Genomic DNA, 17,661 nt, shown 5'->3' with positions numbered 1-17,661 from the left:
AAGACCAGGAAGCAGTAAAATTGAAAAGAAAGAAAAGTTTTTCTAAGGCAAAAATTGTTTCTTTTAAAAAAATGGAATTGGTAAACCACAGCAGATTGATTTACTTAAAAAGAGAGGTCACAAATTACCAGTGTAAGGAATGAGAGGGGATGCCACTACAGATCCTACTGATCCTACAAAAAGGAATTTATCACAATAAAGTCAACAATCTTAAATGAAAACTGCAACTTACCAAAGCTGAAACAAGAAAAATTGGAAATCTGAGTGGCCCTGTAAATCTATTAAATTGAAATATAACCTTAATCTTCCTAGAAAGAAAACTTCAGGCACAGATGGTAAAGAATCTGCCTGCAATACAGGAGACCTGGGTTCAATTCCTAGGTTGGGAAATTCTCTTGTAGAAGGAAATGGCAACCCACTCCAGTATTCTTGCCTGGAGAATTCCATGGACACAGCAGCCTGGCCAGCTACAGTCCATGGGGTGGCAAAGAGTCAAAAGCTACTGAGTGACTTAACATTAAAGAATAATTAGCAGCATTTTAAACAAATTTTCAGATAATAGAGGAGGAAACACTTTCCAAATCAGTTTATGGAATTAAACTCTGTTATCAAACCTGACATAGATCATATGGCAGTTCTATTTCCAGTTTTTTAAGAAATCTCCACACTGTTCTCCATAGTGGCTGTACTAGTTTGCATTCCCACCAACAGTGTAAGAGGGTTCCCTTTTCTCCACACCCTCTCCAGCATTTATTGCTTGTAGACTTTTGGATAGCAGCCATCCTGACTGGCGTGGTAATGGTACCTCATTGAGGTTTTGATTTGCATTTCTCTGATAATGAGTGATGTTGAGCATCTTTTCATGTGTTTGTTAGCCATCTGTATGTCTTCTTTGGAGAAATGTCTGTTTAGTTCTTTGGCCCATTTTTTGATTGGGTCATTTATTTTTCTGGAATTGAGCTGCAGGAGTTGCTTGTATATTTTTGAGATTAGTCCTTTGTTGCTTCATTTGCTATTATTTTCTCCCAATCTGAGGGCTGTCTTTTCACCTTGCTTATAGTTTCCTTTGTTGTGCAAAAGCTTTTAAGTTTCATTAGGTCCCGTTTGTTTATTTTTGCTTTTATTTCCAATATTCTGGGAGGTGGGTCATAGAAGATCCTGCTGTGATTTATGTTGGAGAGTGTTTTGCCTATGTTCTCCTCTAGGAGTTTTATAGTTTCTGGTCTTACATTTAGATCGTTAATCCATTTTGAGTTTATTTTTGTGTATGGTGTTTGAAAGTGTTCTAGTTTCATTCTTTTACAAGTGATTGACCAGTTTTCCCAGCACCACTTGTTAAACAGGTTGTCTTTTTTCCATTGTATATGCTTGCCTCCTTTGTTGAAGATAAGGTGTCCGTAGGTACGTGGATTTATCTCTGGGCTTTCTATTTTGTTCCATTGATCTATATTTCTGTCTTTGTGCCAGTACCATACTGTCTCAATGACTGTGGCTTTGTAGTAGAGCCTGAAGTCAGGCATGTTGATTCCTCCAGTTCCATTCTTCCATATGACCCAGTAATCCCACTCCTGGGCATACACACCGAGGAAACCAGATCTGAAAGAGACACGTGTCCCCCAGTGTTCATTGCAGCACTGTTTATAATAGCCAGGACATGGAAGCAACCTAGATGCCCATCAGCAGACGAATGGATAAGGAAGCTGTGGTACATATACACCATGGAATATTACTCAGCCATTAAAAAGAATTCATTTGAATCAGTTCTAATGAGATGGATGAAACTGGAACCTATTATACAGAGTGAAGTAAGCCAGAAAGATAAAGACCAATACAGTATACTAACACTTATATATGGAGTTTAAAAAGATGGTAATGATAACCCTATATGCAAAACAGAAAAAGAGACACAGATGTACAGAACAGACTTTTGGACTCTGTGGGAGAAGGCGAGGATGGGATGTTCAGAGAGAACAGCATTGAAACAAGTATACTGTCAAGGGTGAAACAGATCACCAGCCCAGGTTGGATGCATGAGACGGGTGCTCAGGGCTGGTGCACTGGGAAGACTCAGAGGGATTGGGTGGAGAGGGAGGCGGGAGGGGGGATCAGGATGGGGAACACATGTAAACCCATGGCTATTTCATGTCAATGTATGGCAAAAACCACTACAATATTGTAAAGTAATTAGCCTCCAACGAATAAAAATAAATGGAAAAAAAAAAGAAACCTGGCAGATATTTTAAGAAAAGTATGTACCAGTGTCCCTCATGAGCACAGGTGTAAAAATCCTCAACAGAAATGCTAGCACAATTGAAACTTACACCCAGAATATAAGGTTGGTTTCACATTTGAAAAGCAATCACCGTAATTCAGCAAATAGACAGAGTAAAGGAGAAAGATAATAGGATCATTTATCAATTTGCAGAAAAAAACATTTTACAAAATTCTACACCTTTTCATGATTTAAAAAGTCTCAAAAAACTAGAAATAGAAGAAAAGTTTCTCTGATAAAAGAAACCTACATCTAAAATCATATTTAGTAGAAACTGAGTGAACATTTTCCCCTTATGATTAAGAACAAGGCAAGATCTTCTACTCTCATCACTTCTGTTCCATATATTGTGGAGATCCTAACCAAGACAGTAATGCCAGAAAAAATAAATAAAAGGTATAAAAATTGAAAAAAAGGAAAAGTTGAAATATTTATTTATTGAAGACATGGTTCTGTATGTAGAAAATTCTCAGGGACCTAGCAAACAACTACTAAAACTCATGAGTGAATTAAGTAAGGACATAGGAAACAAGGTCTATATACAAAAATCAGTGGTATTTCTATATACTAGTGGCAATCAACTGATAAATGAAATTTTAAAATTCATTTTCCATCATGTCATAAAACAAAAAACATAGTAAATTTAACAAAATATATGCAAGACTTCTAAAATGAAAACTGTAAAGCATGTGGCCTGCCTCTTGAGCAATCTGTATGCAGGTCAGGAAGCAACAGGTAGAACTGGACATGGAACAACAGACTGGTTCCAAATAGGAAAAGGAATATGTCAAGGCTGTGTATTGTCACCCTACTTATTTAACTTATATTCAGAGCACATCATGAGAAATGTTGGGCTGGAGGAAGCACAAGCTGGAATCAACTTAGCCGGGAGAAGTATCAATAACCTCAGATATGCAGATGACACCACCCTTATGGCAGAAAGTGAAGAAGAACTAAAGAGCCTCTTGATGAAAGTGAAAGAGGAGAGTGAAAAGGTTGGCTTAGAGCTCAAATTCAGAAAACTAAGATCATGGCATTGGTCCCATCACTTCATGGCAAATAGATGGGGAAACAGTGGCTGACTTTATTTTTGGGGGCTCCAAAATCACTGCAGATGATGATTGCAGCCATGAAATTAAAAGACGCTTACTTCTTGGAAGAAAGGTTATGACCAACCTGCTGCTGCTGCTACTAAGTCACTTCAGTCATGTCCGACTCTGTGCAACCCCATAGACGGCAGCCCACCAGGCTCCCCTGTCCCTAGGATTCTCCATGCAAGAACACTGGAGTGGATTGCCATTTCCTTTCCAATGCATGAAAGTGAAAAGTGAAAGTGAAGTCACTCATTCATGTCCAACTCTTAGCTACCCCATGGACTGCAGCCTACTAGGCTCCTCCATCCATGGGATTTTCCAGGCAAGAGTACTGGAGTGGGGTGCCATTGCCTTCTCCATATGACCAACCTAGACAGCATATTAAAAACCAGAGATACTACTTTGCCAACAAGGGTCCATTTAGTCAAGGCTATGATTTTTCCAATAGTCTTGTATGTGTGTGAGAGTTGGACTATAAAGTAAGTTGAGCACCGAAGAATTGTTGCTTTTGAACTGTGGTGTTGGAGAAGATTCTTGAGAGTCCCTTGAACTGCAAGGAGATGCACCCAGTCCATCCTAAAGGAAATCAGTCCTGAATATGCATTGGAAGGACTGATGTTGAAGCTGAAACTCCAATATTTTGGCCACTTGGTGTGAAGAGTTGACTCATTTGAAAAGACCCTGATGCTGGGAAAGATTGAAGGCGGGAGGAGAAGGGGACGATAAAGGATGAGATGGTTGGATGGCATCACTGACTCAATGGACATGAGTTTGAGTAGGCTCTGGGAGTTGGTGATGGACAGGGAGACCTGTCGTGCTATGGTCCATGGGGTCACAAAGAGTCAGACACAACTGAGCGACTGAACTGAACTGAAAGCATTGTGAAACAAATTAAACAAGGCCCAAATAAATAGAGGGAGATAACATGCAAGTAGATTGAAAGCGTCAATATAGTTCTCCTTAAATTGATCAATAGATTCAACACAATCCAAGTTAAACTCTCAATAACTTTTCTTTTTTTAGCAGAAAATAAGAGGATCTTAGTATCTGTATGAAAAAGCAAGGGCTAAACAGGTCTTAGACAAAACAGACTTGAAGAATTTCTTTACCTAGTTTGAAGACTTACTGTGAATCATCAGTAATGAAAGCAGTGTGACATTGGCGTAAGAATGGGTAAATGAAGCAAATGGATTAATATAGAGAGTCCAGAAATACACATACTTACATATTTATAGTCAATTGAGTTTCAGCAAAGCACCAAGACATTTCAGTGAGTAAAGAAGTCTTAAATATGACTTCAGACTATACTACAAGGCCACAGTCATCAAGACAGTGTGGTACTGGCACAAAGACAGAAATATAGATCAATGGAACAGAATAGAAAGCCCAGAGATAAATCCACGAACCTATGGACACCTTATCTTCGACAAAGGAGGCAAGGATATACAATGGAAAAAAGACAACCTCTTTAACAAGTGGTGCTGGGAAAACTGGTCAACCACTTGTAAAAGAATGAAACTAGAACACTTTCTAACACCATACACAAAAATAAACTCAAAATGGATTAAAGATCTAAATGTAAGACCAGAAACTATAAAACTCCTAGAGGAGAACATAGGCAAAACACTCTCCGACATAAATCACAGCAAGATCCTCTATGACCCACCTCCCAGAATATTGGAAATAAAAGCAAAACTAAACAAATGGGACCTAATGAAACTTAAAGCTTTTGCACTACAAAGGAAACTATAAGTAAGGTGAAAAGACAGCCCTCAGATTGGGAGAAAATAATAGCAAATGAAGAAACAGACAAAGGATTAATCTCAAAAATATACAAGCAACTCCTGCAGCTCAATTCCAGAAGAATAAATGACCCAATCAAAAAATGGGCCAGAGAACTAAACAGACATTTCTCCAAAGAAGACATACAGATGGCTAACAAACACATGAAAAGATGCTCAACATCACTCATTATTAGAGAAATGCAAATCAAAACCACAATGAGGTACCATTACACGCCAGTCACGATGGCTGCTATCCAAAAGTCTACAAGCAATAAATGCTGGAGAGGGTGTGGAGAAAAGGGAACCCTCTTACACTGTTGGTGGGAATGCAAACTAGTACAGCCACTATGGAACAGTGTGGAGATTTCTTAAAAAACTGGAAATAGAACTGCCATATGACCCAGCAATACCACTTCTGGGCATACACACAGAGGAAACCAGATCTGAAAGAGACACATGCACCCCAATGTTCATCGCAGCACTGTTTATAATAGCCAGGACATGGAAGCAACCTAGATGCCCATCAGCAGATGAATGGATAAGGAAGCTGTGGTACATATACACCATGGAATATTACTCAGCCATTAAAAAGAATTCATTTGAATCAGTTCTAATGAGATGGATGAAACTGGAATCCATTATACAGAGTGAAGTAAGCCAGAAAGATGAACATTACAGCATACTAACACATATATATGCAATTTAGAAAGATGGTAATGATAACCCTATATGCAAAACAGAAAAAGAGACACAGATGTACAGAACAGACTTTTGGACTCTGTGGGAGAAGGCGAGGGTGGGATGTTTTCGAGAGAACAGCATCAGCATCGAAACATGTATATTATCTAGGGTGAAACAGATCACCAGCCCAGGTTGGATGCATGAGACAAGTGCTCGGGCCTGGTGCACTGGGAAGACCCAGAGGAATCGGGTGGAGAGGGAGGTGGGAGGGGGGATCAGGATGAGGAATACATGTAACTCCATGGCTATTTCATGTCAATGTATGGCAAAACCCACTACAATATTATACAGTAATTAGCCTCCAACTAATAAAAATAAATGAAAAAAAAAGAAGTCTTTAATAAATGATGGTAGGACAGCTGGATAAACATACAGAAAGGAAAGAACCATACACAGTACCTCACACAGTACAGAGAACTTGATATGAGAATAATCGTAGGCTAAATGTAGAAACTAAAGCTGTAAAGATGTGAAAGGAAACAGAAAAGTACTTTCACAACTTTGGAGTAGGTTAGGATTTTTTTTAAGACAGAAAGCACTGCTATAAATAATGATCAACTGGACATCATGAAAATTAGAAACTTCTGCTAATTAAAGCTCATCATTAAGCAATAAACTAATCTAGATAAAGCATATGTGAGTCTTCTGTGTTCTATTCTTGATACTTTTCTCTCACTTAGAGATTATTTCCAAATAAAAAGATACCATTATGATAACATGCAGGAAAATACTCAAGTTTATATATATATATAAACACACAAACACATATACATAAATGAGATTGAACACTAAAATCTGTACATTTCAGTTATACAGATCTTACCCCAATAAATAGAGAGACCATATCTGTTTATCTTTATGATAGCTATTCATCATGCATGGTAGAATGTTGACCCTCTTGTAGGCTCCTGTTGTGTACAATACATTATTATAAACTCCTTACCTTAGCATAAAGCCCCAGCATGATTTGGGCTATTAACTCTCCTTTCTATCTCACGTCTCTCTCTTATCTATTAAGTCCTAGCCCTGCTGACTTTACTGTCTGAAGTAGTTTATTTCTTGATGTTTTCTAGTTTAGTCTCTTTTTTTGTCTCCACTGCATTTGGGATAACTTGCATTTGTTTTGTCTCATTATGCTTTTTTTACCTGCCTTTTCCACTAGACTAGAAGCTCTAGGAAGGTAGCGATCCTGATTTTTTCACTGTTATATTCCCCAATATATACCCAGGATGTTGCTTGGCTCAGGGAATATTGGTTGAAAAAGTGAATGAATGAATGTTCCTATTGTTCCATCTGTTGATGAAGTGGGAGTATACTCAGATAGTCCTCTTTTGGAGTTTGGTCCATACCACTTCAAATAAAAATGACATAGTCTTATCCCTACAAGCAAAGCAAACCTTCGTGAAATGGTGTCTCAAATAATTTTTGGGTTGATGGCAGTCAAACATTTTGTTTGATTCAAGGGAATTTTTTGTTCTCATTTTCTTTGCAGAATTGCTCTATGTATAGTCTTTCATCTTCTAATCAGTAGTTGCTACTGAAGAGAGTGAAAAGCAGCCCTTTTGACAATGCCTTACAAATATATTTGATCCTGAATCCTGTTGGTAAAATGTTTGAGCACACCAACCATATAGATACATTTATTATTTCAAATATATATAAACATATTGCTCTACTATATATGTAATGAAAGTTACATAAATACAGTTTAAAAGGTTGGTATGAAAGGTTGCCTCCCCTCCATGTGTTGCTCCCACTTTGAAGAGAGTACCTTAGGGCAAATATTCCACATTTTCTTATGTCTGTAAGGATAAAACCTCAGTAGTGTTAACACTTTTGCATTTTAAACCTTAACTCTGACAACGGCTTGAAAGGCTTTATTGCTTTTTAAATGAATTTATGGTATTGTTTAGTGCAGGTAGGATAGAATTTTTAGGTCTGGGGAATATTCTGAAATCATGTCTCCTAATATTTACTGTACCTATTTTTAACATTGTTCAGTGATAGTTTTAATGAGGTTAGAAAAGTGGGAAGGGGAGGCAAGGGATAGGTCTGGAAAAGCCTGTGTTGATTTACACTATAGTTAATTACACTGTAAATATTGGTAGCAGTATATTTGAATGAAATGTCTCCTTGAGGAATTGCTAATTGTAGAAAATTAGCAGTTAGTGCACCCAGACAAAGTTGCTCAAAAATGGGGTAAATACCACTATTATTGGAGAATAAAAAGACAGTTTCTAAGGAAGCATCAATAATTCAGTATAGCAGCTTGAGACAGGTTTGGATATTTTAAGCCTGCTCTGTTACCTCTGAGACCTAAAAGAGGCAGAACATAAAAATGAGCCTCTATCAATTTGAAGCAAACCTAATCTCTGTGATCATAGCTGTGGTCTAAATCTATTAAAGATGTTCAAATTCAGTGTCCTTGGTATCACTGTGGGTTGACCTGAGTAGTGAGCAATAAACTTGTGTATTATAATTCTGGCTTGAAGATATGTGCTTAGAAAGTGAAACTGACAGTCAGTGTTTTGTGTCTGTCTCTAAGCAGGCCAAGAGCCTATATAAAATGACAGGTGAATTTTTAGGAAAAGAAACCCATAATGTTTTCCTATTTAGTAGGTGACAGTATGTCCCAAGATAACACAAGCTTAAGGGGCTGGAACAAGCATGGTTATTAAAGGCTAGCAGTTTCTCAGTTCATACAAATTGAATTTTTTCATAGGCTGGAAGACTAGTAATATAGGGTAGAGTACTGAAATAAATTAGCATATTAAGTGAATTTATACACTCAGGCATGTGAGCACTTTGAATTTAAGGAAGACATTTTATTACTTCTTCAAAGAAAAAGCAATTTTTAAATCCTGCATTTGATCTCCCTGTTGAAAAGGGCTTATATGATAGATTATATCATCTTGATGATTATCCAAAGAAGTGGTTATTATATTGATGGGAATCTTTTTCTCTTCTCTCTCTTTTTTCAGAATTACTGATTTGAGAAACATAAAAAGAAGATTGTATTTATCAACCGTCCACAAGGAATTGTCTTCAACCCCTCTTCATGCAAAAATCCCACTCTTCATGATCAAGCGCAAAATTGTAAGTGTCACATGAATATTGCTTAAAATATTAAATTTATTTCAGTAAATATTAATCCTGGGCCTACTCTGTATATGAAACATTTGTTAGCTTCCATGATTGTATTAAAAATGAATAGATGTATTCTCTTCCCTCCAGTGAAAGAGCTTAAGATTTGTGAGGTAGAATAATATAATTGTTTGAATATCTAGAATATCACCAAAACTGTGTTAGGAAGCACTGTAGAGAGAGAAAGTGCTGTTGGTACAGTGAAAGGGATGGAAATCGATCTGACTGCAGGATAAGAAACAGTTTCCCAATTGCACTCATCTCACATACTAGTAAAGTAATGCTCAAAATTCTCCAAGCCAGGCTTCAGCAATATGTGAACTGAGAACCTCCAGATGTTCAAGCTGGTTTTAGAAAAGGCAGAGGAACCAGAGATCAAATTGCCAACATCCACTGGATCATCGAAAAAGCAAGAGAGTTTCAGAAAAACATCTATTTCTGCTTTATTGACTATGCCAAAGCCTTTGACTGTGTGGATCACAATAAACTTTGGAAAATTCTGAAAGAATGGAAATACCAGATCACCTGACCTGCCTCTTGAGAAACCTACTGTATGCAGGTCAGGAAGCAACAGTTAGAACTGGACATGGAACAACAGACTGGTTCCAAATAGGAAAACGAGTATGTCAAGGCTGTATATTGTCACCCTGCTTATTTAACTTCTATGCAGAGTACATCATGAGAAACGCTGAGCTGGAAGAAGCACAAGCTGGAATCAAGATTGCCAGGAGAAATATCAATAACCTCAGATACGCAGATGACATTACCTATGGCAGAAAGTGAAGAACTAAAGAGCCTCTTGATGAAAGTGAAAGAGGAGAGTGAAAAAGTTGGCTTAAAGCTCAACATTCAGAAAACTAAGATCATGGCATCTGGTCCCATCACTTCATGGCAAATAGATGGGGAAACAGTGGAAACAGTGGCTGACTTTATTTTTTTGGGCTCCAAAATCACTGCAGACGGTGATTGCAGCCATGAAATTAAAAAAAAAGCTTACTCCTTGGAAGGAAAGTTATGACCAACCTAGACAGCATGTTAAAAAGCAGAGACATTACTTTGCCAACAAAGGTCCGTCTAGTCAAGGCTATGGCTTTTCCAATTAGTCATGTGTGGATGTGAGAGTTGGACCATAAAGAAAGCTAAGCGCCAAAGAATTGATGCTTTTGAACTGTGGTGTCGGAGAAGACTCTTGAGAGTCCCTTGGACTGCAAGGAGATCCAACCAGTCCATCCTAAAGGAGATCAGTCCTGGGTGTTCATTGGAAGGACTGATGCTGAAGCTGAAACTCCAATACTTTGGCCACCTGATGCGAAGAGCTGACTCATTGGAAAAGACCCTGATGCTGGGAAAGATTGAGGGCAGGAGGAGAAGGGGACGACAGAGGGTGACATGGTTGGATAGCATCACTGACTCAATGGACATGGGTTTGGGTAAACTCTGGGAGTTGGTGTTGGACAGAGAGGCCTGGTGTGCTTCAGTTCATGGAGTCGCAAAGAGTTGGACACAACTGAGTGACTGAACTGAACTGAACATGAAGGAGATTGTTCTTGAGATGGACTTTGAAGGACTGTATTCGTAGAATTTCAACAGGTAGAGATGAAAAACTGAGCATTTCTAGCATACATGAAAATGTGGAGGCTGGAAAGTGCTGCGTATTTGGAGAACAGAGAATAATGCATCATTGTTCCCAGATTTCTTAAAGTAGCCTTAAGGAAACCTCAGTTCTGTAATCCAACAGCCTGGTACAGGTTGGGAGATTTGTGTAACCTCCGAGATGCCAAGCAGAGTAATGTATAAGTAGGTAAGCAGTAGGTTACAGGCTAATAAATTTCAGCCTGATAAGACTGACTAGTCTTTTTCAAATGTCAGTTATTTCAGTACTACTCTCATGACTTTACCATGTTTGGATACTAACTGTTCCAGTGTAAATAATACTTTTCCTTTTAAACCAACTCAACTTTTTTTTTTACTTAAATTTATTTTTTTTTAAGTTATATCACACTTATGAATGGAAAACCAGTATAACTTTCCAGAAATAGAAATTATCCATAACAATAAACATACTGAAAACAAACAGTATTTTAGAGTCTAGCTAAGTACTATTTCCTGTTAAGGGTTCTGTCCTGAGGCCTACTCTTTTATTAACAGGAGTTTTTCAAGAGTTAGATACATTTTGAAGCATTTTCTTGGGCATAATTAGGATTGAAACAAAACTGATAGAGGGAAGTTTTTATTCTGTGATCCATAGCCATTTAATGCCCATGCCCATGAACAGTCTAAAACCATTTCACATACAATGCATATTCCACTCTTTGGGAGCCACTTTAGAGAGAAAAGGAAGCAATTAAGCTTGGTTTGAAGAGAACATACAGTCCATTCTGTACCTGGGAAGATTAATCTGGTAGTGACATTTGGAATGGCTTGAGGGGACTAAAAAGTGCACACGAGGAAAACATATGCAGTACTCCAGATTGGGATTAATAAGGACTAGGGCAATAGCAGTGGAGGAATGGATGTGAGATGACATCAGAAGCTTACGGTCCAATGAACCAAGACATATTTAAACAGAGCAGTTCTGTATCATGTGGTACATGCTGCGTGAGCAGAACCCACAGTGACTGCGGAGCACCAGGGGAATGGTCAGAGAAGAGCTCCTAAAGAAGAGGATGCCTGAGTTAGGCCCTGAAAGACAAGATGGCATTAACCAGCTTGAGTGGGGGTAGTGTTCCTGGAAGAGAAGGATCAGCAGTGAGAGTAGCTGCGTGAGGCGTGCAGGGAAGGCCAGTAACTCAGTGTTGCTGAAGAGAGGCAGTAGGAAAGTAGCAAGGCTGGAGAGGAGAGCCGGCAGCCTCCTGATGGCCTTGTGTTTACAGCCACAGATCCTGAACTTCTATCTCCTAGCTGATAGGGAGCTACTGAAGGGCTTGCAGGAGTGCCTGGTCAGTTTTGCATTTTAGATGGAATATCACTTTGGAGGATGGGTGGGAAGGATGAGACTGGAAGTCAGCAGGACCAGTTAGAAAGTCAGTGCAATTGTAGCAAGAAGGTAAGCTCCATGAGAGCAGGGTTTTGTATCATTTTGTCATTTGTATCATTTTGTTGGTCTAGGACCTGACTCCTCCTAGACACTTGGAGATTCAGATGGTAAAGAATCTGCCTGCAGTGCAGGAGACCCAGGTTCAATCCCTGAGTTAGGAATATACCCTGGAGAAGGGACTAGCGACCCACTCCAGGAATAGCAATCTGGAGAATTCCATGGACAGAGGAGCCTGGTAGTGATAGCTTACTGTGAATGATATTGAATTCATGATCTCCAAAGAAGAAGTTTTATCTTCAGAACAAGGACCGGTTTGATCACTCAAAAGCTTTTGTGTAGAGGAGTTTTATTAAAATATATAAAGGGACAGAGGAAACTTCTGACATAGACAGTACAAAGGGGACGGAGAGTGCTCCCCTCACTAGTCTTAGCAAGGGAGCTATATACTATTTCAGTGGGTTATTACAGTAAATCAAAAGAATGTCTCAAGGTTGTAAAGGTCTTACCAGACCCACTCCCAGAATATACATTATAAGATAACAGGATTAGTCAGAAGGTTCTTAAGAAGGAGAAACATGTCTTTAAGCAGGATACATTGTTGTTATTATATAATCATTGGTACAGAGTTTAAGGGAAAACATATCCTTGAGCAAGATGAGTTGTTTTGTTGTGTAATCATCAGCTCTGGGCTTAAAGAAAAAAACATTTGTCCTTTTCTTCTCCTTGACAACTCCAGAACCCTATATCCCCCTTAAGAGCCCCAGACCTCTCTCTCCTCCTCGGGGACCCCAGACTTCTTATCAACCTACCTAGGAATTGACTCTCTCAGTAGGCTACAGTCCATGCGGTGCCAAAGAGTTGGACACGACTGAGCAACTAAGACACACACAGAGACACTCAATAATTATAAAGACGGATGAATGAGTAGATGAATGATCTAGGTAAAAGAAATGAGGTCCTGAAGTTGGAAAATAGAAATCAGAGTGTAGATGAGGAAACGGAGTTGAAAAATAACTATAGGTGTTAGTTTTAATTGAAAATTAATTAGAAATGAAGAAGAAGGAAAAGTCAAGGATGACACTGAGTTGACTTCCTAGTTTGGATGACTGGCAACAGAATCAATACATAGAAATCCAGGAGAAACAAGTTTAGAAAGGAAACATGGAAATGTTGGTAAAGGAGTCTGAAACGTTCAGACTGAGAATTTGGGGTGATTTGGGGGCCTCTTGATGAAAGTGAAAGAGGAGAGTGAAAAAGTTGGCTTAAAACTCAACATTCAGAAAACTAAGATCATGCCATCAAGTCGCATCACTGTATGGCAAATAGATGGGGAAACAGAGACTTTATTTTAGGGGGCTCCAAAATCACTGCAGATGGTGATTGCAGCCATGAAATTAAAAGACACTGGTTCCTTGGAAGAAAAGCTATGATCAGCCTAGACAACATATTGAAAAGCAGAGACATTACTTTGCTGACAAAGGTCCATCTAGTCAAAGCTATGGTTTTTCCAGTAGTCATATATGGATGTGAGAGTTGGACTATAAAGAAAACTGAGCGCCAAAGAACTGATGCTTTTGAACTGTGGTGTTGGAGAAGACTCTTTTTTTTTTTATTTTTTGGAGAAGACTCTTGCGAGTCCCTTGAACCGCAAGGAGATCCAACCAGTCCATCCTAGAGGAAATCAGTCCTGAATATTCATTGGAAGGGCTTCCCTGGTGGCTCAGACAGTAAAGCATCTGCCTACAGTGCGGGAGACATGGGTTCAATCCCTGGGTCAGAAAGATCCTCTGGAGAAGGAAGTGGCATCCCACTCCAGTATTCTTGGCTGGAAAATCCCATAGATGGAGGAGTGTGGTAGGCTACAGTCCACGGGGTCACAGAGAGTCAGACACGACTGAATGACTTCGCTTTCATTCACTGGAAGGACCGATGCTGAAGCTGAAACCTCAATACTTTGGCCACCTATTGTGAAGAACTGACTCATTGGAAAAGACCCTGATGCTGGGAAAGATTGAAGGTGGGAGGAGAAGAGGACGACAAAGGGTGAGATTGTTGCATGGCATCACCGAGTTGATGGACATGAGTTTGAGTAAGCTCCGGGAGTTAGTGATGAACAAGGAAGCCTGGCGTGCTCCAGTCCATGAGGTCGCAAAGAGTCGAACACGACTGAGTGACTGAACTGAACTCAGCATACAGGTGGCACCTAAAATCATGAGAATGGATGAAATTGCCTGCAAAGAGAGTAGAGAATGGCAGCAGCAACAATGAAAGAAGCTAGAGAAGGAAATGCAAGGACTTGCCCAGGAAAAAGGAGGGGCAGAGGAAGAAGAGTGCATGAAGGAGGCAGAGCAACAATGAGAAAGTGGTGTGAAGCATGAAGCAGAGTAAAGCGTGTAGAAACCAACAAAGTTTTGCTAAGAGAAAGTCAGGATGTGAAAATATTTGGAAATGTGGCTATCAAGAGGCTATGAGTAACTTCATTAACAAGTTTTGATGTATGAATCAGCACAGTGGGCTGAGCAAATGGAAGGTGGAGACATGGGAGCATCCCAACCATTGTTTTTAATAGGCAAATCCACTGGGCTTGATGCTAAAGTGGATATAAATAGGGAAGGGGGAGGAATCAAAGATGACTGAGGTTTTGAGTCTGGGAAATCTTGGAGACTGAACCCAGTAACACATAGAGCTGGACTGTGGAATAAATTGATGGTTTCTGTTTATAGGATAATTATTTTAATTCATTGTATATTAAACATTCATAAATGCAGAAGATTAAATGCAAATACTTCAGTTATTAAGGTTAAATTATTTAAGACATTAAGGAAATGCTTTAGTGTCTTATAAATGAAATTATATCCATCGTCTTATATTTGGGTATGATTTCCTTATTCATCTAAGATTGTTTAGCATTCAGTGTTAGGTAGTTTCCAAGAGTTAAATCATATGTAATACCCATACATTATTCTGTGTGTGGTTAATAAATCAGGATTGTCATTTCCTTGCTTTTGTGACTTCAGTCACCCTTGTCAATTAACTAACTGAAGTTTCTGAATATGATTTTGAAATCTGAACCAATCATTCTGTACATAATTATAATCTACACACATAGGCCAAACTTTAGATAAGGATTTTATCTCCTATTTGCTCTTTAGGTGCTACTTCTTCCAGGAATCCCTCCATGGTTTCCCCCCTGTTGACTAGACATTTTTGGGTACAGTTATCATCATTACCATCCACACATTCATAATTCTCATATAACACTTACTCACCCAGCACTTTAATTCTATGTTTACTTATCTGTCTCCTCCTTTAGACTGGCAGTATGTCTCATTTGTTTTATCCCTAGTCCTTATGTGTGTAGAACATATTAAGTGCTTAGTAACTGTTGAACAATCGACAGGTCCTAGTATGCCTACTAACTTGGGACATAAAATACTGAGTTTATCATGGACAGATTGTATAAGCTTTCTAATGTACTTACCTGTTCTATAAACGTCCAGGAGTATTCAAGCAACTATTAAGAAACTTGATTCTAAAACTTTATCTCATTTTTCCTCATCACCCACCTCCCCACCCCATCCAAGAGATGCTACAGCAGTAGAGGGTGTTTCCTTTCCACTACTAACATAGTCTGTTCCAAATGAGTCCTTATTGAATCAAAACTGAGTCATGTTTTAAGGGAAATTTCCACAGAGAGCAGTAAGGTGACAGAACATTCATTCAAAATGGCATGACTAAGGTTCTCCCTGGCGTTCGTGTGATATTGGCCCCAGTTCTCTGCTTTTCGCCAAAGCACTTTTCACTTTTTTCTGCTTTTAAAGAGCCATAGATATTTGTTGATAAACTTCAAGATACAGTATCTTAAAAGCATTTCAGCTGACATTTTAAATCAGGCAATTTCACATAAAATTTCTGACCTCTTTTTAAAAAAATTGAGACGTTAACTGACTGCTTTCTTGAACATCAGGAAGTCAGAGCTGAGTGGCAAATGCACACTTTTAATGGAGCTTTAAGTTCTCCTATGAAGTTTAATCTTCTCCATTCATAAGAATGTGGGTACAGTCAGAGCTTTTCTGCTTCACTTATATAAGTGACCTATCTGGCCCCTCTCGACTATAGTTTGCAACCCCTAATTTTGAGGAAATTGCCAAATGGTCCACTTTTCCTTGGTTCCTTAGCTAAAGCCTTCACATAACCAGAGGCAGCAAATAGAGTTGATATTTTTATAGCCACACCAACATGAATATTTATTTATAGGCTACTTACTGTTCCAGTTACTGTAGAATGTTCACCCTATCTAATAAAAAATTTTATTTTTCATGTTATTCTTAATTATGATGGATTCATCTTAACATTTAGCTTATAACACTTTATACTTTTAATTTAGGTTTTCAATGACAAGAGCAGTTTTAAAAGTTAATAACCATCCTATTAAACAGTGAAAGTAGCCACTTAGTCAGGACTCACTGAAATCAATCTTACTTCTTCTTTAATATAATTTCAATTAGTTGGTGATGGTATCAGATGAACATCAATGTCTTGCCACCAAAGTATGTATTAATGTACAGAGAATTTAATTCTATTTGAATAGGAAGTCTGGGGATGAGATACTGCTGAAAATTAATCTTTCATTGGAGATATAACAAAGTAGTATGATAAATTACAACACCAAATTCTTTTAGTGATTTTTACCACTCAAACACCCATTGTTTGTCATTTAAATAGATAGAATTACTCTTTAGGAGTTGTATTTTCTTGTACCACAACTTTGTTGGAATATGTTCTAGGTTTTATTGCAAACTGCAAGTGTGACATATTGTTTTTAAAATTTTCCCTTAAATATTATTTTTCCCATAGAACAAATTATTTAGAAATTTTTTCATTCTCAACAGTATTTAATTTCATGAGTGCCAATGAATGAATAGAGAAAGGGGGAGACAGGTTTTTTAGATGTATATTCAATATATAATTAGAGAGTGGCTTCTCAATAAGATCATTCTAACCTAGAATCCAAATAGTATTTATGGTACTTAAATTTGACGGTTTGTAAATGTTTTCATGTGCAAATCATTTATTATCTGTTTTTCACTCTATTCACCTGTCTAGTATGGTTGTTAAAGAGATTTGGGAAAAGAAGAGCACTTTCATGCTTTTCTCTGCTGACCCTGAATGGTTATGTGTAGTGGGAATAACTACACACAAAAATGTTTGTTCCGAGAAATGAATGATTACCTAGTGTAAGGATCACTCTCTTTTCAAACCACATGAACAGGCAGATATTGTTAAAGTCTGGGCCTCTAGAGCTAGATTGTAGGGGGTTTGACTCCTAGTTGTCACTTCCTATCTTTGGGCCCCTGGGCAAGTCAGTTATCTCTCTGTGCTTCAATTTCCTCATAGGTTAGGTCATGGCAACTACAGAATGTGCTTTATAGAGTTGCTAGTATTAAATGAGTTATTACTTAGAACCGTACCAAGCTCATAGTAAGTGCTTTAGTTAATGTTAGTTCATACTTACTGCCGTTTTACTATTTTCTCTTGACCTGAATCAATGTTTTATAATTTGTGAATATGTTATCATAATAAAAGTCT

General features: G+C 38.3%; 1 protein-coding gene across 19 annotated transcripts in view; it reads left to right on the top strand.

Moving 5' to 3' along the window:
* CFAP20DC (CFAP20 domain containing) overlaps positions 1–17,661 on the top strand; it is a 261,187-nt gene that overhangs the window by 80,529 nt on the left and 162,997 nt on the right. For all 19 annotated transcript variants that reach the window (XM_043441990.1, XM_043441989.1, XM_043441972.1 and 16 more), the window contains one exon: positions 8,873–8,987. In XM_043441990.1, the coding sequence (XP_043297925.1) occupies positions 8,873–8,987 (115 nt within the window). The remainder of the gene's footprint in view (positions 1–8,872; positions 8,988–17,661) is intronic.

Source organism: Cervus canadensis, chromosome 22, assembly GCF_019320065.1.
Source record: "Cervus canadensis isolate Bull #8, Minnesota chromosome 22, ASM1932006v1, whole genome shotgun sequence".
NCBI lineage: Eukaryota > Metazoa > Chordata > Mammalia > Artiodactyla > Cervidae > Cervus > Cervus canadensis.
Note: the sequence above shows the minus strand (reverse complement) of the source record. Positions and strands in the feature narration are given on the sequence as shown.